This window comes from Camponotus vicinus, unplaced genomic scaffold (genome assembly GCF_025532165.1).
Source record: "Camponotus vicinus isolate PSW18456_S1 unplaced genomic scaffold, iyCamVici1.0 SCAF_1, whole genome shotgun sequence".
NCBI classification, from domain to species: domain Eukaryota; kingdom Metazoa; phylum Arthropoda; class Insecta; order Hymenoptera; family Formicidae; genus Camponotus; species Camponotus vicinus.
In genome coordinates this window covers 24996319-25023846 of record NW_028141945.1, presented here as the reverse complement: position 1 = coordinate 25023846, position 27528 = coordinate 24996319, and the positions used below count along the sequence as shown (strand labels likewise).

The 27528-nt window shown below is 35.2% G+C and overlaps 1 protein-coding gene across 1 annotated transcript in view; it reads left to right on the top strand.

The window, feature by feature from the left end:
* Positions 1-11836: 11836 nt before the first annotated feature.
* Positions 11837-27528, top strand: part of LOC145961621 (uncharacterized) — a gene marked incomplete at its 5' end in the record, with an annotated part of 25788 nt that continues 10096 nt past the window's right edge. The window contains one exon of the mRNA XM_083082079.1: positions 11837-12122. Coding sequence (XP_082938205.1) covers positions 11837-12122 — 286 coding nt within the window. The remainder of the gene's footprint in view (positions 12123-27528) is intronic.

The following is a 27528-nucleotide window of genomic DNA, read 5'->3' as shown; positions in this document are numbered from 1 at the left end:
TCCTCATTGTGGGCAGACGGGGCCACGCCGTCCACCCACTTTCCTCGTAGGCCTATTTACTGGTCGCCTTGGGCCCCCGTCTTCGGCGACCAGGCCTAGAGGGAATCGTACTTGGGCGCCATCCTAAGGTGGCCCCGTGCGTTCCTAGGGAGGGGAGTTTGAATCTCCCCCCCTGTACTCCTACTCCGTTTATGCGGACTTGAGGGAGCTGTGGCTCCCTCGCATCTTCCAGCACCGAGCTGTGGTGCTGTAAGGAGGGGGAGGGGGGATTTATTCCCCTGCCCTCCTCCTCGCCATCCCTTTTGCAGACCACTAGTCTTATGCTACTAGTAATGTATATAAGTTAATGTAAGCTAACCTTTTAGACTAATAAAATTTACAAGTCGTAATAATAAGTCAGTATAACAGTATTCCCGTCCAATGTACATATTATAACCTCTAAGGATATTTACAAAACTGTTAGTGCCTAAGTATATAAAAGAATAGCGGATAGAATAATGTCTACATAGACTGATAATTTGCGTTGTTTTGTTTCTCTTTTTTAACTATTTTAGTTTATACTATGTTATAACAGCGTAAAACAGATCTCCGGAGTTTTTTCCTGCGCCTTTTTCTCTGGATAAACATTACATAATACCGACCTGTAAAGATCCGTCCGCGAATCACCTCGATAATAAAAATAACTACCATACCGACCATAGAACAATTATAATAAATAACTAATAAGTCCTAAGAGATTCTCCTCGGAGACCACAGTGACATTTAAAAGATGAAATGTAAAAACTCGTTTATTGGTTTCTAAAAAATTATTGTAACTGAAATGGGCATTCAATAAACAACTTATACACACACACCAGTTTTCGTCCGATCACTGAAGTTAAGCAACATTGGGCATGGTCAGTACTTAGATGGGTGACCGCTTGGGAACACCATGTACTGTTGGCACCATTTTTTCTTTTTGCTAATTTAAATATTATCAATATTGATATAATTTTTTTATTTCAATCCACTGAACTATATATAAACTGGATTGGAAACTGTCATTGTATGTATGTACATAAGCGAATAACGGGCCTGAGATAGATTTTCAGGGCTAAGTGTCTCACTCACACGCATCTACGCACATGTGCACATTTTGCAGAGTACAAGCAGATCTAAAAGGATGAAATGAGACATCTAGCCCTGATGAGTATTCTCTCTCGGCTCGCGAAAAGCTCTTCAGTTCCCATTCCACCCTTCAGATTTCGACACCTCGCGTCTAAGAGAGCTTATGCTCCATCCATGTATTTCTTAGGGCGCATTCAGACCTTAGCAGAAAAGCGGGAAATAGAAAATTAGAAGCCAATCACAATTCGTACTGGTAGTAAACAGTGCATTCTGCTCTTCTGTGATTGGCTCCTGCTTTTCTGTTTTCTGCTTTTCTACCAAGGCGTTTTTACGTCCATGGTGTCCTCTGTGTCGCCAGAGAAAAGACTGAGAGATGTCATGGCCTGCTTTTAGATGATCCCTGAAAGAGATACTCCCTCTATGGACTTGAAAACGTGGACATGAACTACAAAGCCAAAGTCCATGAATATTCTCGGAGAGTAATATATAATGTGCACAATTTCTGGTTTTGTTCCGTGCTATGTGCACAAAATGCCGGTAGCACCAGTGCTGTAGAACAAGATACTTATGTATGTAAATTGATAGTAAATTATTCAATCGCGAAAAATACTGTAATATTCAAAGATAAAATAAATATTTTTCTATATTTATCGTCATATTTATATCTTTTTATTTACAAAACACAAAATGCCTGCTGTGGGATAAAAACATTTTTAACCGTATTTCTATCAATCTTCTTAATTAGTAATAAATTGATCTTTGATATTTATCAATCTTTTTTAATTATTTATAAATTTATTATAATTATTAATACATGTATAGAATTTGTCAAATTAATCACTGATTCTTCTAAAGTCTTTATAATTAAAACTCGAAAAATATAGATGTTGTAAAATATTTTAAGTCTCTTCCTTTATATAAAATATAAAGAATTTATATGTTCCATTTTAATATAGCTAACATTATCTTTATATATTTTTATTATGATTTTCATACCAGCATAACATTTTTATGCTTAATACTTTATATAATACAATGTACTAAATTATAAAATTTAATATAATTAATTTAAAATTTAATATTATTAATATTAATTTAAAATTTAATATAATTACAAAATAGTATTACTATTAATAAATAGGTTGTATGCATACTGTCTTTTAGTTTCTAATCATTTCCAATCACTATACATTTCTATCCAATATATTCTCTTCTTCGAGTTCTTGGATTATTATGATTTATTGTATTCATTTGTGTTAACATCATAAAGATTACCATCCAGTTGTCATGCTTATTCCTTCCTATGGAGTACATTGGAATACTTTGTTCTCAGGTATAGATATTCAAATCACTGTAGTTGCCTTTTTCTATTTTCTCGATTATTGTCTCTTTTTCTTTCATTTTATTAAAAATATTAAGATAATATAATATATATTTATATAATTTTGGTATTTCTATTAGTCTCTTCCCCTTCGACTTGTCCGGCATGACTGACCCTACCAGTAACTACGGCCGATATTCATAATTCACTCTTATATTTAAGATCGTCTTAAGTAAGTTGGAATATAATTATTTTACTAACTAAACGGAATCTTAAAAAGCAATCTAAGATCATACTTAAAATGATGTTAAATACAAGAATAATCTATATGAATATCGGCGTACATTACCGCCGGCATAGGTTCACGAGAGTACTCAAACCTCCCCACCTGGCAAATGCCTTCGTTAAGGTAGAGAAACATCGAGGAGGAAAAATTTTTTTTTATTTCTTTTTTATTTTACTTTTATTTTCTTTTAATACAGAGTTTCCAAACAGAAAATATAATACACATATAAAATATATATTACATAATTACAATATAATATATGCAACGTAAATTACAATTAATTTGCAATTACATAAAAAAAACATTACAAAATAAATTACAAATTAAATTATTAACTAACATAAAAAATATTAACATAAACATACTAACATAAACATATTAAATTATTAATTAACATAAAAATAATTACATTACAAATATATATATTACAAAATATGGTAATTATGCAGATATACGGAGCCACTTCCGATTTCAATAATTTTCACATATGTTGTCAAGGTCAACACTCTGAGTAATGGTATAAAGATTTTAGCCCGCGCTCGTTGTTTATTAATAAATTATTAACCAAAAGAGTTTAATGAATAGAACACAATTTTACGTCATAGAATGATTATATGACGTGATCTACCAAATTTTAGTAAATTTTCTTAATTTTACATAACCGATAAACCGATTAGATGCTTTCATTCGAATAATGGCTGCTATGTATCCTATCAATGAAAATATAAATGAATTATAAATTACAATAGATAAACATTTATGCTACTTCCTAAAATTATTATTCTTTATTTTAAATACATTTAATACAATTAAAAAATATCACAAATGTATGTGTACACAAACACACACACACACACACGCGCGGAGGGTGCAAGGGGGGCCTTCGACCCCCCTCCCGCAACCACCCCGCCGGTAGGGGACGCATTGCGAAGAGTTAAATCACAATGGATATATGCTGTAAGTTATAAAGCGAGGTCCATCTTGCCTACCGGCGGGGTGGTTGCGGGAGGAGGGCCAAAGGCCCCCCTTGCACTCCCCGCGCGCGCGCATGTGTGTGTGTGTACACATACATTTGTGATAATTTTTAATTGTATTAAATTGTATTAAATTCTATATAAATTTAAATTGTCTTAAATGTATTTAAAATTATTATTTTTTTATATAACAGCTAAAATAGTAGGTTTATGGAAAAAATGCATACAACTTTTTTTGTAGTTTTTCAGCGGCTTTATTTTTTGCTTAAAATTTTTTTTCTCAAATCAATATTTTCGGAGATAAAAAGCATTAAAATTGTGAAATTCTTTTGTTAATAATTTTTAAATAAACAACGAGCGCGGGCTAAAATCTTTATAACATTATTCAGAGTGTTGACCTTGACAACATATGTGAAAATTATTGAAATCGGAAGTGGCTCCGTATATCTGCATAATTACCCAAAATATATGACAAAATATAATACAAATTTGATATAAAATATAATTCGAAATTTAGACGAAATTTAGAATCTCCAGACGAGACTGATCAGCGAAGATAAATTACGCGATATTTATTATTAATAATAGATATGCAATAATAGAATTTAATAAGTTTTAATACGTATATAATCATGATCAAAAGAGTCATTAATAAAATTATTGATCGTTTCTTCGATTGTAAAAGAAAGTATTTGCATTACTGGCGCATTTTGTATAAATTATCAAAGGAAATATTCAAAATAAAATGATAGAATAAACTTCGAAATCAACAATTAAATTACTAAATAAATCGCGATTTAAAATTCGCGAGAAAACGCGACGAATAAATAAATCGACAATAATCAGAATATTCGATTGCGAGATACGCATAACTTTTATAATATGATAATCGAAACCATCAATAGACACGCGTGCGATATAATTATTATCGCACAAATGATGACAGACGAAGATATTTTGGCAAACATTTGTGATCCGTATTGTTTATGAACATAAAATTCACTGTCCGATTTATTTGTGATTAATACGCGACTTTATATGAATTTCACGATTGAGAATAAAATACATATCCTATTTCGCCCATGATTAGGTGAATAAGATGAAATGAGCTCTATAAGTTTTAAAATATAATTAAAAATCGCGTTGTGGCCACATTTAATAGAAAATAACGGAACTAATGATTTTCAAAGTCCCTCTAATAATCGATGTAATTATAGAGTTTAATCAAATTTAAATAATGTAAAGAATCACGTTTAAAACAATCATTAATAAAGTTATCGATCGTCTTTTAAATTATAGAAGAAAATATTTGCACTACCAGCATTTTGCACGAACTATTATAAACAATATTCAAAGACGTGGAAAGATAAATAAAGCTTCAATGTATAAGTCAACGATTAAATTATAAGATAAATCGCGATTTAAAATTCCCGAGAAAACGCGACGAATAAATAAATCGATAATATTCGGAATATCCGATTGGGATATGTATACCTTTTATAATATAATAATTATAATCGTAGCGACTCAATAGACATTATAATCGCGCGCGATATAATTATCACATAAATGCGAAGATATTTTGACAAACAATTTGATGTCTGTAATATTTACGAATACAGTACTCACTGTCCGAGTCAATTGCGAATCTTTATAAGATGAATCGCGACTCGAATTTACGAGAAAACGCGACGAATAAATAAGTCCATAATATGCGGAATATTTGATCGCGATACGTATAATTTTTGTAATATAATAATCGAAGCTCTCAATAGTGCACGATATAATTATTATCACGTAAATATAGAAAATCGAAAATATTTCGACAAACATTTGAGGTCTGTAATGTTTGTGAATATGCAATTCACCAACCGATTTACTTGCGAATTTTTATAAGATAAATCGTGATTTAAAATTCGCGCTAAAACGCGACGAATAAATAAATCGATAATATTCAAAATATTCAATTGCAGATACGCAAGTGACATACCGGTAATCCGATAAAAACAGGAGCGATCTTAAAAATGGAGAACGATTAATATCTTGTTTCTATATCAGATTTCGCAAGATCAATCTGCGAAGAAAAGTTAAGTGATCCATTGAACGTCGGGAACTTCACTGAAGGAGGGAACGAATCTTGGATCTTCCGGACTATTCCCGATAGCAATGATTTCAGTAATAAATCAACGACAATTATCCCTCGTCATTATCTTCAATTCACGAAATTGATATCAAAAAATATGTTTTTCCATTATTAAGAAATATATTTCTTTATTGAAAATTAAATAGATATAACGACCTTATTTATTGAAATATGATTACGAACGATTATATTTATAAATAATAAAATACATGCATTATTGGAGTTTGTGTTAAATGTGTGAACACATATAATTTGGGATACCGTTCGCGCGCGCGAGACGAATCAAACCCAATATCAGCAAGATTTAAAAAATTTCAATTCGAACAATGTGCAAAATAAAATAAATCAATTAATTCTAGATTAATTCTTTAGATTCTTATTCTTATAACGTTGAAATTAATAATTTCTTTTCTTTTAATCAATATCTTACTGATATAGGAGTACCCTTTCGATTTGTCTCGAAATTTTTAATTATTCGCACATTTTATGTATTCATGTATAATTTCGCGTATATATAATATATAACATTATTAAAAATTATAAAAATATTTTGGATACGTGAATTTGTGCATGTATTTTATTATACATATATATATAAAATGGTATATACCTAAAAACTAATATTTCAAAATGGCGATGGATGTCTAATACCTGCAAATAGTTTCTTAAAAGAAACTAAAAATTAATGTTAATATCCCCAGCACCTAGAAATAATTTTTCAAAAGAGACAAATTATATTAATTAAAAATATATTCGTTCGTAATCATTTTTATCAAAAAAATTATACAAATTAATTACAATACGAAATTACTTGAAAAATTAAAATTTATACACAACGCCATATCCATATTTAATCTACTATTAAATCTTTCTGGCATTATATATACAGGGTGACCCATTTTAACTTAGGCAGCCAAATAACTCGAAAAATAAGCAAGATAGAGAAAAATGTTTTAGACAAAAGTTGTATGGTTTCGAGGGGGCCATAAGATGGTATCATTGGTTTGACCTTGAAGAGTCATTTGAAGGTCACGTGAAGGTCACTTCAATTTTTTTAAATGGAACATCCTATATATTTTTGTACATTCTTGTAGCTCATCTCGAGAGCTTTCCAAAACACTATAATTAAGTACATTTTCGTTAAGTACTTTTTGAGTTATGAGGCTTGAAATAATTTCTTAATTTTACATAAACCGTAAAATATCTTGTAAAATATTCATTTTTCGATTACCTTACCTTAATAGTTTTATGTACAAAATAATGAGAGGAATCAATTGGTGTAAAGAAAACACATAGTTGTTTCGAAGAAAAAATATGTAATTTGCAATTAACAATTCCATATTTTTTCTTAAAAACAACTATGTGTTTTCTTTACACCAATTGATTCCTCTCATTATTTTGTACATAAAAGTATTAAGGTAAGATAATCGAAAAATGAATATTTTACAAGATATTTTACGGTTTATGTAAAATTAAGAAATTATTTCAAGCATCATAACTCAAAAAGTACTTAACGGAAAGGTACTTAATTATAGTGTTTTGGAAAGCTCTCGAAATAAGCTACAAGAATGTACAAAAATATATAGGGTATTCCATTTAAAAAAATTGAAGTGACCTTCACGTGACCTTCAAATGACTCTTCAAGGTCAAACCTATGATATCATCTTATGGCCCCCTCGAAACCATACAACTTTTGTCTAAAACATTTTTCTCTATCTTGCTTATTTTTCGAGTTATTTGGCTGCCTAAGTTAAAATGGGTCACCCTGTATAGACAATAATAATACCAATCCTTATAATGATAGAACATTTTTAACGAAGAAAAGAAAAGATACATTTCTCTCATCTAAATATATATTATTTAAATTAATTCGACGTTAAAGAAGCGTATCGTCGTTGAATTACTACGAAATCATTGCTTTCGGAAATTGCCAGGAAATCCTGGGATTAGTTCCTTCAATCTTAGAATAAAAATTCTCAATTTTTAACAGGACACCGAACTAGATGTCGCGAATGGATCTCACAAGAACCGGTGAGAAATAATTCTCTATGATGAAAATCGTTTCGACTCCTCGGCGGTACGAGCCACGCAACTTTCATTAACGTTTATTTAACGGAAGAAACAATGATAACTCTTTTATTAAAACGACAATCTCGTCTAAGAACGCGAAAAAGAATGTGAGAAAAACACGGTGTTTTCGCAACGGTAATTTATTAATTTATTTATGAATATTTTCCGATACGAAAAAAAAAATTCGTAAATACAAATATAACTGAAAAAACAAATTATTAAATTCATAATAATTAACTCGCGATTCTATAATATCGAAAGTGATCGTTAAATTTTTTGAAGCTAATATTTAATCGCTGACTTATCACATCGAATCTTCACTCCCTTATTCGACATTTCTTTATATTTAATTAGCAATATTTAGGAATATTATCTGACGAGAGAAACAGCGATAAAATTCTTCTGTTAAAATGATAATCTTGTATAAGGACGCGAAGAGAACGCGGAAAAAACACGGTATTTTCGCAATCATAATTTAATAATTTATTTCAAGAATATTTAGTTCCGCGCGATATGGAATTCATAAATAAATAAAGTTAACGGAAAGCATATCATTAAATATTTATAATAATTGACTCGCGATTCTGTAACGAAGGCGTCCGTCAAATTTTATAATGCTTATATTTAATCATTAATTTAGCATCGAATTTTTACATTTTATATAAAAATTTTCCGAATTTATTAATGATTCTTTGACATGAAAATACAAACAATTACTCTTTTATGAATATTCCAAAAATATATACTACAGAAACAAATACTTTAATTTAATGAATTACTATTATGTTAATTACTATTATGTAATCATTATACGTATACTTTCGATAATTTTTCGTATAATTTACATAAAAATTTACAATCGTACTCTCTAAAAGTGAATCAGTGTATTATCACTATAATCAGTGCTGTACTTATAACCATATCAGTGAATATTGACTGTTTTTCAGTGATAATATACTGATTCAGTCTAGTGAAAGTAGTATATATATTACTTTCACTAAAGTGAATCAGTGTATTATCACTGAAAAACAGTCAATACTCACTGATTACAAGCGGTTATAAGTACAGCACTGATTACAGTGATAATACAGTGATTCACTTTTAGAGAGTACTTTTATGTTGAATAGTTTTATTTTTTATTATCATATATATAGTGTATATAATTTATTATTATACATTTTTACACTATACATTTTTAATTACACTATTAAGGTAATAACATTCAATTGTTTCTTAATCAAACGAGAAATATATCTTACTTGTGTGAAATTTAAATCCGGACACATGGAAACGCTTTCTTCCTGGAGGCTGTTTGGAGTGATATAACCCTTTGGCATAAACGATAGTTGCCTTTGTCAGTAAGCTTTTCAAGTCAGTACTAAGCTTTTCAATAAAACGTATAATATTGTTCCAAACATAATCTGCTTTTTTCGTAAATGTTTGCACTCAATCAGTTTCTGTCCTCAATTAGTTGTTTTTCTCACTCTACTAATAATTCATTCTGCTAATCGAGTTGATATTAATTTATATATATACATATATTTTCGATAAATTCTGGTTACTTCATATATATGTATGTGTATACAGGGTGATTCAAAATAACCCCTGTGTCCCTGAAATGACATATTCTTGAATCAATTCTAAGACGATTTTTCCTTTGGCAAAATTTCGTCCGAAGCTTAGTTTTTGAATTATTAAAGGAAGTAGATAACGTATGACGGGTCGAATACAAGAGGCAGGCAAGGGTGGCGCGATTCACCGTCAGACGCGGGAGCTTACGCGGGGCGCCTGCTGCGATCAGCTGATCGCTATACACATACAGACACACATGCGAACACATACATTCTCTCTCTGTCTGTCTGTCTGTCTCTCTCTCTCTCTCTCTCTCTCTCTCTCTCTCTCTCTCTCTCTCATTCGCTCACTCACCTGTAAATTTTTTTTTTTTTTTTTTTACGAGAGAGGGGAAAATGCATTTTATGCATACCCACCGGTCGATCCAGTGAGTTATGTGGGACTCGAGTACCAAGTCGAATTACCAACTCGGTACTCCCTACCCACTAAAAACCCCTCTCTTTTCAGGAATTTCCTTTAACACACTGTCCCTCTGACTCCCCGAGATCTGTTTTCACATAACGTCAAAAAATAGTTATTATTACCTTGTTCGATGACTTTTGATGTATTGCTGTAATTGCTTGAAGGAGAAATGAATTTTCCGATAGATCGTACGTTCTCAAATTTAACGTAGATATCACGTTGCAAAAGACAAGAAATCCACACTAAATTATTAACTGAAAGTTTTTCTTCTTTCATGAACTGTATTCTTTTATTAAACTTTAACATAATCACATTTATTTACTCACTCGATGAGACGAGAAATTTACTAATGACTCTATCACTAATCACTATTAATCACTGTCGAATAATAATTGTTGGCGATTAAAAATCACTCGATGAAAGAAACACGCGCGGACACGTTACTACACGACGCGACGACGCGACGACGCGATAATGTGACGATAATTACGACTCGGCGACTGCAAGCAGTTTTTTGTCATGGTAGGTTGCGGTAGGTTAAGGTATTACTGGCGCTATCGAACGCGATCATGTGTTCGATTGAAGAATGCGGTAAACATAATAAACATTTAACATATTAATATTATTATTCGACAGTGATTAATAGTGATTAGTGATAGAGTCATTAGTAAATTTCTCGTCTCATCGAGTGAGTAAATAAATGTGATTATGTTAAAGTTTAATAAAAGAATACAGTTCATGAAAGAAGAAAAACTTTCAGTTAATAATTTAGTGTGGATTTCTTGTCTTTTGCAACGTGATATCTACGTTAAATTTGAGAACGTACGATCTATCGGAAAATTCATTTCTCCTTCAAGCAATTACAGCAATACATCAAAAGTCATCGAACAAGGTAATAATAACTATTTTTTGACGTTATGTGAAAACAGATCTCGGGGAGTCAGAGGGACAGTGTGTTAAAGGAAATTCCTGAAAAGAGAGGGGTTTTTAGTGGGTAGGGAGTACCGAGTTGGTAATTCGACTTGGTACTCGAGTCCCACATAACTCACTGGATCGACCGGTGGGTATGCATAAAATGCATTTTCCCCTCTCTCGTAAAAAAAAAAAAAAAAAAAAAATTACAGGTGAGTGAGCGAATGAGAGAGAGAGAGAGAGAGAGAGAGAGAGAGAGAGAGAGAGAGAGAGAGACAGACAGACAGAGAGAGAATGTATGTGTTCGCATGTGTGTCTGTATGTGTATAGCGATCAGCTGATCGCAGCAGGCGCCCCGCGTAAGCTCCCGCGTCTGACGGTGAATCGCGCCATCCTTGCCTGCCTCTTGTATTCGACCCGTCATACGTTAACTACTTCCTTTAATAATTCAAAAACTAAACTTCGGACGAAATTTTGCCGAAGGAAAAATCGTCTTAGAATTGATTCAAGAATATGTCATTTCGGGGACACAGGGGTTATTTTGAATCACCCTGTATATATTATGACGTTGCCGTCCCGAGGCGCGTCCATCCGCCCCGGAAATCTTCACGGGGCGCGAGCCGAGCGGCCGCGCCAGAAAAAGATTGCGAGAGCCGTAGCGAAATCTCCGGAGAGACGAGCCATTATCCTTTTTCGCGCTAGTATTAATTATTTTTTTTGTACCGTTTTTGTACGTCGGGCAATCCGCCGGAGGGAAACCAGAAGAGGCCCAAGAGGAATCATTACGACAGCCGATACGACAACGCCGGAGGAACAGAGTCGCGGGTGGATTTCGCCCCTTTCAAATAACGGAGGGAAAACAGCCAAGAAACAGCTGTCTTGAGCCGGAGTAACCGGACCGGATCGGCGCCACCCTCCAAGGACGGAGGACGAAGGACCAGCATCCGGAAGACCGCGGATAACAGGGTCACCGAGATTCGGAATTTTAAATTATCGGGGCCGTTACGGCCCCCGATACGGCGTTGTCGCGGGGCGCAGTAATACCTCGCGTGTCGCGGCGCTATTGGCCGCTAATCCGCGCACCCCTGCGCGCAGAATTGACGCCGCTATCGACCCTGGATCGCGAGATCCAGGGACTCACTCTGGTGCGGGCGCTCTCAGCTTGTAGTCGTGCTGCGAAACGTATTGGGTCGTTGTCGTTTTGTGTGTGTCGTAGCCGAGGTTGTCGAGAGGACGAGACCGAGGATCATCCCCTGTCAACGGGAGCGAGTATCGGTGAGGTTGCCCATCGCTATCTTGTACGCCACGTACGCGATTCCGTCCGCGGACCGGCCGTTCTGTCGCCGTCGCCATTTTCGTGTCTCGTTGTCGCTCGGGCATTGTACCGAGCTCGCGATTTTCGTGTATTTCGGGCGACCGGAGACAAGCGACCGAGGCATCAAGGACGATCGTAACGTAGGCCGTAGCTGATAAGGAACCGTTCGTCTCTCTCCGGGATTCGGGGTGTCGTAAAACGCGTAGTGACCGGCTCTCGTATATCGACCACGTGCGCGGTAAATCGCGGGGAATGCGTCCGCTATCCGTGCTGTCGAAAAGAGTTGTCGAAACCGCGTAAGACATCCCCGCAATCGATCTCCGGGCAATTTTCGTCTGTAATTAGCGTGTATGTGAGCGTGTGACCGTGTGCGTGTGACGACGTGGCAAATGTCGTGCTGTCCTTGTCGCTCTTGATACTTGTACGAATTGCGTTTATTGCGCGGTATTTGTCGTACGTTGGAGTGTGTCGCGGTGCATAATAGATTAAGAAAGTGTCGAAATTCGAGGGTTTCGCATAGATAGAAAGCGGTACGCCGAAAAGAGGCGAAGCGGCGTCCGACGGCTATCGAATTCCGAGCGAATCGATCTTGCTCGTAGCAAGCGAGATTTTTCGTCTTCGCAAATCGCTTGATTACTATCGCTCAATTATTAAGCCTCATTTCAAACATAGTGCTGTCGATTAAAAGAGCGAGTAACAAAGGGAATAGATCTGTTAAATTCGTCCTCGAGGAGATTGTCGAAATTTCCGTTACGCTCTCGAAACGCCGTTCGGTTTCGCAAAGTCCGGCCATAAAAACGGGCCTGGAGAACGATAAATATCTCCGCTGTCTTATGATCTCGATTTCGTATTGCTATTGTTATCACCGCTGTCGATCTGTTGTACGTTATTTCAAATTTTCGCATTTATTTTAAACTCAGTTATATTTCGTTAATTCAGTCTCGCTAATTTATGTCATTATTACTATTTCTTTCTAGAACTTGTTATTTCTTTCCCTTTATATTCTTTTCTATTATATTTCTTTTATTTAAATAAATTTGTTACATTCTCTTTTCTATTAAATTCGCGTAACTTATTTGAGTGTTCGTTTGTCATGAGCGTTAAATCCCGTTGTGTTCGTCAATTTTCGTAATCACCGACCGCCTCGCATAAAATAATTCTGGATCCTTTTCAACGGACCCTGCCCCTCTACCGTTAGGTGAGCTAGTCGGCCCGTGGCGAAACAGGCTAACGTTCTTCGCGTTATTCTGACGATTTTGCGAATTGATACGTGGAAGACCGTATCTGGCGCCCAACTTCGAGATCTCGAGACGGCCTTCGCTTCGCCGCGGCTCGCGCGAGAACACCCTCCATCTGAGTTCCTCCGAGCGCGAGTATCTCTATCCACCTTGTGTCTTTTTTTTGACGGCGTTTTCGCTCCCCATTAACATCCTCCTCTCCAACACCCGAGGAGGATCGAAAAATTAAAAATAAAAAGACGTCGCAATATATATATATATATATATATATATATATTTTTTTTTATAGTATTTTCGATAAACTCAGTTTTAACAAATTGCAAGTTATTGTCTTCTAATATTATGTTTTTAATTTCTTTCTATAAGAGGTCAATATATAATATACGTCTTAGGATTAAATTAGGGAACTTTTATTAAGTAAATAGTGTCTTTCTTTTATTTAGGAAAATAAATGACAGTGAGAAATGATACATATTCATTTGATTGTATCGCGAACACAGGAATATAATTATTATCAGCTTTCCTCTTAAATTTCTTTTAATATTATAGTAGAAAAGCAGTCGATAAAAAGATAATCGCAATCAAATTATAAACGATCAAAGAAATTATAGAATTATCAATCTTGTAACATTTTTGTCCATACTCACATGCACAGTGTAATCGAATTTACTTAGATCTTTGCTATATCTTTGCTATATCGTTTTATTAAAAATGTAATTTTTGTAAAATTCGTTCGTATGGGTTGCTACGTATACTTTTTAAAATCCACTATTGATACACAATTACACGTTTTCTGTGATATTCATATGATGTTTGAAGCAAGCGATAAGTAAGACGCGGTAGCGTCTTTCGACTAGCGATCACAATAATAACTGACTTCGAATGATCAATCTGATCATATGTTACCATGACATCTTATTAGCTGCCTTTTAATTTATTTTTCTCCGCGGAGATACTCAGCACTACTTTAAAAACAATTAAAATCTTTAGAAATTGTTTGACAAAATGTTATATATATTAAAAATATATAATTCTATATATAAATATAAATAATTATACTGTTTAATAAATTATTAAACTTCTTATATTAATTTATTTTTACGTAATTTTCTCTTTTGTACAAGACACTTTTTGGCACGTTTACTATATAAAACGATATTCTAAGAAAAATAATAATGGATTAAAAAAAAATGATTTACGTGACATTCATATGATGCAATTTGAGTCAACTGATACATAACGAAGTAGCGTAAATACTAGCATAAATAAGTACAAATTTACACAGTAGTATAAATAATTAAAATAAGTAAAGTACGAGTTATTATTATCGTTATTTGTAAATAATTTTAATAATACAATAACTTATATTATATAACTTTATAATATAATATAGCAACGTATAGTAATAATTACTTTATTATTTTAATTATATTGTAATTTTTTTGTATACGACACAGTCTTTAATGTGCACCAGTGTACATTAGTACATTCAATCAAATTTTCTCTTTCTTTCGCTATAAATCAATTACTTTATTTCAAAAAAATTTTGATAAACGCTTTAATTACGTTAAATACAAATGAAATACACGTGAAATACACGTGAAATTGAAAGTAATTTTGTGAGGCTTTGGTTCCTTCTTCTTTTGTAATTTATTCACTCCATTCATTTATCAAATGATATATAACACATTTTTATTTTTATAATTATTAAAGAGACATTCTGCATAAGAATATTTTTAATAATTTAAACGAGTATTTAAATAACGGCCTCTTTTTAAATACATAATAATAGATGTATTTTATAAAATAAAATATTTTATAAAAACTTATTCTTCTTAGCAATGATATATGTATTTAAAAAAATTTATATGTATAATTTGAAATAGAAAGAAGCTTTAAAACATAATATAAAAAAGGCTTGAAAAGAAAATTACAATTGTATATGTTAACATTTATGAATTTACAGAATAATTAATACTACATTAAAGCGCAGATCTTACATAATTATAAGATACAAAAATGCACATGTCGAATGTCTAATGAATGAAATATTGCAAAGAACAAACATTCTCGTATTAATCCGTCTACAATTTATCCCTTAGTAATAAGTTATTTATATCAGCTAGATAACATCTGCTATATTCAATAAATCATCTCTTCTATGTTACTTCTTAGAACTATATTATTTTCGAGATAATATTTGAAGTTTAGTTTAATTTTCGCTGCATTGCAACAACACAGTATTAATATCAAATGGACAGTTAACCTTTTAACTATGGCTGTTGTCAATGTCACGACGTTTTATGAAACAATCGTCAATAAGCTATCGTCAATAAGAAACTTTAAGATATGCTGTGGTGCGGGGATTGCTTATTGACAATTCCATTAGTTCCATTAGTTTTTTTCTTACGTTTTGTTATCTCGAGTCTACAATTATTTATTTTATTTATTAATAATTCATTTCATTTATTTATCTTACGAATATATACCCCTAGTTAAAGTGTTAAGTAGCATCGACAATCTTCTTCGCGCATACAAAGTTTGTCATACCGATGATAAGTTTTCATAATGTAGAATCACCTAAGGATGTTAATTTTCAAACATTACACTTACAAGTAAATATTTCGAATACAAATATTCCATCCAGCGAATAAGAAGCAGAATTTCTCCTTCCTAGTATATAATATGATTTTAGCAAACATAATATACGCCAAGTACATAAAAAATATTCTACCTTATATGCAACAAAACGTTTAAAAAATATCCCTAAAAATAATTTATAAAAATTTTCCCTCAAAAAATATATATAATTTTCCTAAAAAAAAATCAAAACTAAATATGAAATCAATAATTAATTAGCCAAGTACATTGAAGCAATTGATAATTTAAAATATTTGTCACAAATTCAATCTTGCATTTATGTATTATAGATTCTGGACAAAATGAAAATGATTTTCAAAATAAATAAATAATACTTTGCATGATATATAAAAATACATTATTATGTGTGATCCAAATAAATATTTGTACAATATATGAAATAGCATTAATATATTGCGGGTTTTATATTGCAGATTACAAACTCATAAAGCTATTTAATACTTACCTCATACAGCACAGAACATTGCAGTAATATTGCGGCAATATTGCAATGTTGCTGCAATGTTACAACAATATTAATAATATTGCTGCAATATTCGGTGCTGTATGGGTATTGCAATAACATCGATTGCATTAATCGCCAATTTTAAATTTAAAAGAGAAAAACTAATCGACTTGTTTTAAGATCATAAGTTTTATTAAGTAGACCTGGAACTAAAGGATTTAAGAAATTAATAAAATTACAAAAATTTGACCCGAGTCGTATTATAATTCACACATTTTTATTTTTTTATTATTAGGAAATATTTAATTTTGAAATTAATCACAAGCTTTGCCAAATAAATTCGGAACTAAAAAAATGAAGACCAAAACAACTTAGAAAAACTTGGCGTGCTCGGGTCGTATAATTCACATATTTCTATAATTGAAATTAATTACATGTATATAATTCGCAAACTTTGTAAAATTATGTATATTTGTAAATTTGTAAATATGTGTATTATAATGTGACCCGAGCACGCCAAGTTTTTCTAACTTGTTTTGGTCTTAATTTTTTTAGTTCCGAATTTACTTGGCAAAGCTTATGATTAATTTCAAAATTAAATATTTCCTAATAATAAAAAAATAAAAATGTGTAAATTATAATACGACTCGGGTCAAATTTTTGTAATTTTATTAATTTCTTAAATCCTTTAGTTCCAGGTCTACTTAATAAAACTTATGATCTTAAAACAAGTCGATTAGTTTTTCTCTTTTAAATTTAAAATTGGCGATTAATGCAATCGATGTTATTGCAATACCCATACAGCACCGAATATTGCAGCAATATTATTAATATTGTTGTAACATTGCAGCAACATTGCAATATTGCCGCAATATTACTGCAATGTTCTGTGCTGTATGAGGTAAGTATTAAATAGCTTTATGAGTTTGTAATCTGCAATATAAAACCCGCAATATATTAATGCTATTTCATATATTGTACAAATATTTATTTGGATCACACATAATAATGTATTTTTATATATCATACAAGGTATTATTTATTTATTTTGAAAATCATTTTCATTTTGTCCAGCATCTATAATACATAAATGCAAGATTGAATTTGTGACAAATATTTTAAATTATCAATTGCTTCAATGTACTTGGCTAATTAATTATTGATTTCACATTTAGTTTTGATTGTTTTTTAGGAAAATTATATATATTTTTTGAGGGAAAATTTTTATAAATTATTTTTAGGGATATTTTTTCATTAAACGTTTTGTTGCATATAAGGTAGAATATTTTTTATGTACTTGGCGTATTTTTTTTACCTTTGTAAGGTTTTTTTGGAGGGATTTCACACCTTTTTGTTAAAATTTATTTATATCTTTTCTGCAATTTATAAATTATTTTTAGGGATATTTTTTCATTAAACATTTTGTTGCATACAAGGTAGAATATTTTTTATGTACTTGGCGTATTTTTTTTACCTTTGTAAGGTTTTTTTTGGAGGGTTAATTTAATTAGCAGTTTTTATCATTACATACTTTACGGGTGACCTCCTTTTGGACACGTAACTATTCGACACCGCTCGATTGGACACGCATTATTGGACACGTTTTATTGGACACCGCTCGATTCGACACCGCACGAATCGACACTGCGCGATTGGACACGCACATTGCACGATTGGACACGGCAGCATTGGACACTGCACGATTGGACACGTACATTGCACGATTGGACACGGCAGCATTGGACACCGCACGATTGGACACAGCACGATTCGACACCGCACGATTCGACACCGCATGGTTGGACACCGCATGATTGGACACCGAACAATTGGACACCGCACGGTTGGACACCGCACGGTTGGACACCGCACGATTGGACACCGCACGATTGGACACCGCACGTTTGGACACCGCACGATTGGACACCGCACGATTGGACACCACACGATTCGACACGCACGATTCGACACCGCACGATTCGACACCGCACGATTCGAAACCGCACGATTCGACACCGCACGATTCGACACCGCACGATTCGACACCGCACAAAGAGCATGGAGCAGACACACACACACACACGCGGGGGGGGTGCAAGGGGGGCCTTCGGCCCCCCTCCCGCACCCACCCCGTCCCCCTCGCTTCGCGTGAAAAGTTGCAAAGTGGAACCTCGCTTCGCGTGGAAAGTTGCACCCTATCGTAGGCACCCCTACCGGCGGGGTGCATACATGTCCAAATGTGTGGTGTCGAATCGTGCGGTGTCGAATCGTGCGTGTCGAATCGTGCGGTGTCGAATCGTGCGTGTCGAATCGTGCGGTGTCGAATCGTGCGGTGTCGAATCGTGCGGTGTCGAATCGTGCGTGTCGAATCGTGCGGTGTCCAATCGTGCGGTGTCCAATCGTGCGGTGTCCAATCGTACGGTGTCCAACCGTGCGGTGTCCAACCGTGCGGTGTCCAACCGTGCGGTGTCCAATTGTGCGGTGTCCAATCGTGCGGTTTCGAATCGTGCGGTGTTGAATCTTGCGTGTCGAATCGTGCGGTGTCCAATCGTGCGGTGTCCAACCGTGCGGTGTCCAATTGTTCGGTGTCCAATCATGCGGTGTCCAACCGTGCGGTGTCGAATCGTGCGGTGTCGAATCGTGCTGTGTCCAATCGTGCGGTGTCCAATGCTGCCGTGTCCAATCGTGCAATGTACGTGTCCAATCGTGCAGTATCCAATGCTGCCGTGTCCAATCGTGCAATGTGCGTGTCCAATCGTGCAGTGTCGAATCGTGCGATGTCGAATCGTGCGATGTCGAATCGTGCGGTGTCCTATCGAGCGGTGTCCAATAAAACGTGTCCAATAATGCGTGTCCAATCGAGCGGTGTCGAATCGTTACGTGTCCAATCGGAATACGCCCATACTTTACTATTATAGATTTCATTATTATTGCATTATTCCTTATTGATTATAAAATAAAATTTTGTTTCACGTATAAAGAATTAAAGAAAATTTTAGAAGTTCAGATTTAATTGAACAACACAAAGACATGTTGAAATTCCATCATTGTATTACATCTTAAACAAAATTGAAATTTAGCCATTACTAGATTAAAAATTAGAAATAACTTAAACAGATATATGTAATAAGTAAATAATAATAATAAAATAATTACCATAAAAGTTTGATATGGTAATAAATATTATTTTATAAGGCAGCATTATCAACATATATTTAGTCTATCCTTCCATAATTCAAAATATATTTCCAGTTTTACAAATATGATATTACTCTTTTCTTACTTCCATGAAACATCTCAATCTTATTCCTACAAGTAATCTATTCATACAAGTTATGATTACGCAGAAAAAACTTATCTATGTACATAATTATATATATCTATAACTCTATAGTTCTATAGTATATAATTATATATATATATATATATATATATATATATTGTTGCGCCCGCGGAACGATATTTCTCGAATCGCGCGCGACACAACCGATCGGCTCACGCTAATCTCGCGGCACTCGAAAATAATGACACGTATTTATAAATAGAACTCAGGAACTTTATTAACACCAGAGAACACAACACAGAACTCGGAGAACACAGATTTATGAAATAGAGAGCCGCGGACCGAAACGCGTCCGCTCAGCACGACAGCTAGCTCCGGACTCCAATATGGTGCCGGAAAACAACAACACGCCGGTTGTTAATAAACAGCCCACTTAGCGATGATACACGGGAGATCGCAGGAAAGTAGGCGCTCAGGGATCGATAAATCAGGGACGCAACACTGCCCCCCGTCTTCCAAGATTGTCGTCCCGACAATCAAAAACAGAGGGCGATCCAACGCTGACTCAGGACTTTATGCTCCGATGTCGATTTCAGGATACCAGCGAATTCTCTTGTTCTACCCCGGGCTCCTGCCTCAGGTTACCGAACAATTCGCAATCCACTCGCACATCCGCACAAGTTTTCGCCGACCCAGGGCACCGACGAGTCTTCCAGCTCTACCCTGGACTGCTGTCACAGGTTACCGAGCGATTTCGTTTACATAGTCCCAGCCGACCGTCAGCCTCCTGAATCGTCGACTCCAGGGCTACGACGAACCATCCTGCTCTACCCTGGGCTCCCGCCTCAGGTTACCGAGCGATTCGCCATCACGAACCCAATCGACCTTCAAGTCCCTCTCGTTGAGTCCCAGTCTTCCTGCCAATCTTGGAATCTTCAGACAAGGGGGGGGGAGTATTCTCCGTGGACCCATCGTCCTAAAAGGACTCCCCAAGTCCCTGCCTCGGCATTCGCCCTCCGGCCCACGGGAAAACCACGGCTCAAATACCGTGGGCGAGGCAGTCTTTCAAAAAAACGATTCCACTCCCAAGATGATTCAGCTCGCTGTTCAGCCAAACAAGTTGATCGATGTTCAGTAGATCGAGGGCTCTAGAAAAGAAATTTACTTATTTTATCCTTACCAGCAATAAAATTTCCTCCGAACCTCTTAGAAAAAGAACTAATTACAATAGATAGAAATTTTCCGGGCTCCAATCTATTCTAACAATTCTAAGTCCTCTCAAGAAAAGGAGCTAACCTATCAGCATGTACCACCTTCTTCTTGTGTCTAAGAGTTCTTTGAATACAATAACACATCATTTAATTTCTTCACTACCAAGTAAGGGCCCTCCCAATTGCTCTGCAATTTCTGAGCCTTCTCTTTACATCTTCGAGGATTAAACAACCAGACTCTGTCCCCCTCTTGAAAAAGAACCTTTCTAACTTTTCGGTCGTAACGGGTTTTCATCTGAGAAGACTTTAAAATCATACGTTCTCTAAGAGGAATGAATCTCTTCTAATTTCTCTCTTAATTTTTCTACATAATTTCCCCCTGGAGGCAATCTCTCTTCATAAGATCCAGGACTTCCTCTCAACAAATCTACAGGCAATCTATGCTCTCGAGCAAAGTATAATTCTGCAGGAGTCACCCCAGCAGTTTCATGCTTAGAAGATCTGTAAGCTAGGAGAAACATAGATACCCACTGATCCCAATCTCTCTGGTTTTCGGAAATGTACTTCGCCAAATAATTAATTATCGTCTGATGCTGACGTTCTACTTGGCCATCGGACTGAGGATGAAGAGCAGTAGTTCTTGTCTTCTTGATTCCGAGCAGTCGCATCAATCTTGAAAATAACTGCGACTCGAAATTCTTCCCCTGATCTGTATGAATTTCAATAGGCACCCCGTGTCTGGAAACAAACTGATTAACAAAAACCTCAGCCACTGTCTTAGCTCTAATATTTTTCACAGGGAAAGCCTCCACCCACTTCGTAAAGCAATCAACTATGACAAGTAGATATTTATTCCCTGACTTAGTCAACAGAAGAGGACCAAGGATATCCATCTGAACCCTTTCCATCGGAGCTTCGACATTGTAAATTTGTAATGGGGACTTCCCTTTTCCCAAGGGACCTTTCTTCGAAACACAAATCTTACATGTCCTGCACCATTTCTCCACGTCTCGTTTACAGCTAACCCAGAAGAATCTCTTTCGGATCTTCTCCAGAGTTTTATTAACTCCAAAATGCCCTCCCGACAGAGAATCGTGCGCTTCTTCTAAAATTTCCTTAACTCGATCACGAAGAACAATCAGTTGAAGAAAACTAGTTTTAAGATTCGGGGCTTCCCATTTCTTATAAAGGACTCCATCCCTTAGGACCAGAGAATCCCAATAAGACCAATAAATCTGAGCAGAGTCGTCTCCGACAGGAACTTCTGAATGCAAAGGCCTCCCTCCTGTGTCCTTCCCTCGCAAAATAAACGAAATGCTAGAATCCTTTCGTTGTGCTTCACGCCATTCCTCAAGATCTTCGCCTTCCAATACGATGCGAGCAACCACCTTTCCGGTCTCTTCCGTGCTCTTCCTTTCGACCTTGGCACAATACGCACAACCGTTTGACTCACAAAACCGCCTCGATAATCCGTCGGCATTTTTATGGGACTGTCCTTTTCGATGAACTACTTCAAAATTAAATTCTTGTAGTCTTTCCAGCCAACGAGCTAGTTGTCCTTCTAGGTCCTTAAAAGACATCAACCACTTTAATGACACATGATCGGTACGAATCACAAACTTACGACCTAGAAGGTAATGACGAAAAGATTTTAAAGAATCAATCACCGCTAACAATTCCCGACGAGTTACACAATAATTTCGCTCGGCCTTACTTAGTACTTTACTAAAATAAGCAATCACTTTTTCTTTCCCCATTTGCTTCTGGGATAAAACCGCACCGATACCGACATTAGAAGCATCCGTATCTAAAATAAATCCATCTTCCCCCTTAGGAAAAGATAACACCGGAGAAGAGGTTAACATAAATTTCAATTTTTCAAAAGCATTTCGGCATTCACTTCACCAAACGAATTTGAACTGACTTCCCGTTAACATGTACAGGGGTTTTGCCAAAGAAGAAAATCCTTTTACAAATTTGCGATAGTACGAACAAAACCCAAGAAAACTTCGCAATTGTTTCTTCGTATGGGGCGTCGGCCAATCCCTCACGGCAGCAATCTTTTCCGGATCCGTAGTAATGCCCTCCTCAGAAATTATATCCCAAATATTTTACCTCATTTTGAAAGAAACTACATTTTTTCGGATTAATTTTCAAATTAACTTCTCTGAATCGCGAAAATACCATTTTTAAATTTTCCAACATTTCATCAAAACTTTTTCCAAAAATAATTACATCATCTAAATACACTAAACATTTCTTTGATAACATCCCATGTAAAACTTTTTCCATCAAACGCTCAAATGTAGCAGGAGCGTTATATAAGCCAAACGGCATTACCGTAAATTGCCAAAGACCCCTGCCGATAGAGAAAGCCGTCTTCTCTTTGTCCTCAGGACGGACTTTCAATTGCCAATATCCACTCTTAAGATCAAGCGTAGAAAACCAAGAATTACCTGATAGCTGGTCTAAAATATCGTCAATTCTGGGAAGAGGGTACGAGTCCTTTACCGTCACATTATTCAATTTCCGGTAGTCCACGCAAAATCTCAAAGTACCATCCTTTTTCCTCACCATAACAGCTGGAGAAACCCAGGGGCTCTGCGATTCCTCAATAACTCCTTGCGTTCTCATATCCTCAAGAATTTTATCTACCTCTTTCCTCATTTGTATAGGAATTCGACGTGGCACCTGCTTTATGGGGGAAGAGTCTTTCACATTGATAACATGTTCAACAATATGACAATTACCCGCCATGATCTCCTCAGAAAATACATCATGAAAATTATTCAAGAAGTTAGCAAAAATTTTCCTTTGAGCAATTTCCAAATTCACAGAATTATTTTCAAAAAGTTCTTTCAAGATAGAAGGAACCGTAGGAGAATCAATAATCCGAGAACAATTAAAAATTTCCTTTTCACTCAATCTCGATTCGTTGAATTTACGATCAAAAATATTTTGCAAACCAATCTTTCGAAGAAAATCAGCTCCCAATAAACAATCATTATTTATTTTGGCAACGAACATGGGAATCAAAATAGAATATTTTCCAATTTCTATTTTAATTTCAACCTGGAATTCGACTAATACTTTTTCTCCCGTCGGATACTTCAGATTACATTTTTTAATTCGAATCTTTTTAATATTTTTATTTACCAACTTCTTATTTAAGACTGAAACATCGGAGCCCGTATCTATCTTAAAAGAACACTTTTTACCATTAACCTTTCCAACATAATAAAAATCATCTTGCTCTATTCTACAAATGCTTAGATCTACGAAACGATTAACAATCGGGGCTTCCCGCGCATAAGTCGAGCTCACCCCGCGCAGCTCGACTAAACCGCGTTTCCCCTCTCCTCAGGACATTCTGCGCGGAAATGTCCCGCTTTCCCACAAGTCCAGCATTCCTTCCCTTTTGAGGAAAAATTATTCCTTCGCCATCTCCCTCCCGAAGGATTTTCTCTTTTTTTTCCTCGTTTTTCTTTTCTCCCTTCTCTTTTCGCGCGTCGTTCCTCTCCGCCTTCTGATAATCCCCGCTTTCAGAATTTTTATTAAACCTCCCGAAATTTTCCTTTTTTCTATCAAAACTCTCCCCTTGAATGATTTTAACCGCCTTTGCTCTCTCGACGGCCAAATTCAGTGAGGTGATTCCCTCTAATTGTAGAGTTCTCCTAAAAAAGTTATCCGAAAGAGCCGAAACAAATTGTGCGCACGCAATTTTGTCTCTTACCGCGAAAGGACACTCCGGGTAGGCTAATCGCGACAATCTCTCCAACTCGGCACCGAAAGAAGCCAAATCTTCCCCGAATTTTTGTTTGCGATTCGTGAAAAGAGAATAGTAATTTTGCGTCAAATTTCCCTCTCCGAAAAGAAGTTCAAGCTTCGATTTCAATTCCGGGAAACTCAGACTTTCGAAATTCTCTACGTTCTCTAAGACCGTACGCGCTTTTCCCCTTAGACTCGCGGCCAAAGCAATCGTCTTCGTCGAATCATCCCAATTATTAGCGCGCGCAATCAGAAGAAATTGGGAGAGGAAATCTCGCAGCGGAACTTTTCCGTCAAAAATATCGGGGTTCAATTTGAAGCCCGTTCTCGCACGAAAATCATTACTCGCTACATCCCCGCAAGATCTATTATAGGAAGGACTTAGCTGTGGCTGAGACCGGCTCCCCCGCAGAAGCTGCAGCTCCTCGTCCTGCCGGCGAAGCGTTGCGGCGATTTCTTCATCTCGCCGTGCTTGCTCCTCGCGCATACGCCGCATCTCAAGCAGAACGGTCTGCAGAGCTGTCGTCTCCGTTGCCCTCGCCGTCTCCGACGCCGCCGACTCCGTCGCCGCCGATTCCGTCGCTCTCGGTTCTGACGGCGGCTCGGATTGCTCGCGCCTCCTCCTCTTCGCGGCTAGCGTTGCCATCGCACTAGGAAAACACTGCGTGTCCGTCTATCCCGGACGAGCCCCCAAAATGTTGCGCCCGCGATATTTCTCGAATCGCGCGCGACACAACCGATCGGCTCACGCTAATCTCACGACACTCGAAAATAATGACACGTATTTATAAATAGAACTCAGGAACTTTATTAACACCAGAGAACACAACACAGAACTCGGAGAACACAGATTTATGAAATAGAGAGCCGCGAATCGAAACGCGTCCGCTCAGCACGACAGCTGGCTTCGGACTCCAATATGGTGCCGGAAAACAATAACACGACGGTTGTTAATAAACAGCCCACTTAGCGATGATACACGGGAGATCGCAGGAAAGTAGGCGCTCAGGGATCGATAAATCAGGGACGCAACAATATACAGGATTTGCCAAAAGTGTGGAAACCCCTTAATATTTCGAAAAATACGCATTTTTAAAAAAAATGTTTCATACAAAAGTTATAGGGTTTTATGTGGCGCATTACACAGCAACATTATTATGACCTCGAATAGCGTTGTCAAGGTTATGTGAAGGTCACCTCCAACTTTTTAAATGGGACACCCTATATGCTTTTGCATATTCTTGTAGCTTATCTCGAGAGCTTTCCAAAACACTATAATTAAGTTAGTTTTCATTAAGTACTTTCCGAGTTATGAGGCTTGAAATCATTTCTTAATTTTACATAAACCATAAAATATCTAGTAAAATATTCATTTTCCGATTATCTTACCTTAATACTTTTATGTACAAAATAATGAGAGGAATCAATTGGTGTAAAGAAAAAACATAGTTGTTTCTAAGAAAAAATATGTAATTTGCAATTAACAATTACATATTTTTTTTTAAAAACAACTATGTGTTTTCTTTACACCAATTGATTCCTCTCATTATTTTGTACATAAAAGTATTAAGGTAAGATAATCGAAAAATGAATATTTTACAAGATATTTTACGGTTTATGTAAAATTAAGAAATTATTTCAAGCCTCATAACTCAAAAAGTACTTAACAAAAAAGTACTTAATTATAGTGTTTTGGAAAGCTCTCGAGATAAGCTACAAGAATGTGCAATGACAAATAGTAGGTTCCATTTAAGAAATTAAAGGTGACCTTCATGTGACCTTCAAATAACTCTTCAAGGTCAAACCAATGATACCATCTTATGACCCCCTCGAAACCATAAAACTTTTGTCTGAATCATTTTTCCGTATCTGTCTTAGGTACAAAGAAATTTGGGTGCATAGATTAAAATGGCCCACCCTGTATATATATATATATATATATATATATATATATATATATATATATACAGGGTGAGTTTTAATGGTTGTATCAATCTTTTTATCATGAGAGAGATTACCGATCGCAATTTTAATAAATTGATCGATACATAGATGTCAGTTAATTGGATCGACCGTATCGAAGGCCGAAATATAATGTGTACAATTAAAACAAGTTAAAAGCTAAAATTATGTAGTATGGATTTATTATTATTGTTAAAGTTACGCACTTATTATTATTATTATTATTATTATTATTATTATTATTATTATTATTATTAAATATATATATTATTATATTTATTATTATTATTATATTATTATTATTATTATTATTAAAGCTACGTATACATATTTAATATATTAAAGCAGTAAGAATACATATTTAAAAATTCAGTTCAAATTTAACACTTTAACGTTTTATGTAAAACTTTATTTCAAATTCCGCATTTATTTTTATGATAAAAATTTTTATTATTGTTATACGCTAAAGGTATGTAGTATTTCTGCCTTCTTGAAATAAAATCACGCAATTGTTCTACAAGAAATACATTCTTATGAAACAATTGCGTAATTTTATTTTAAGAAGGAAGAAAATTTTTTGCTGCATATTTTTAGCATATAAAACAATAAAAATTTATCATAAAAATAAATGCGAAATTTGAAATAAAGTTTTACATAAAACGTTAAAGTGTTAAATTTGAATTGAATTTTTAAATATGTATTTCTTCCGCTTTAATATATCAAATATGTATAATAATAAATCCCTAATTTGATCACAGTAAAATAATAATAATAATAATAATAATAAATGTAATAACA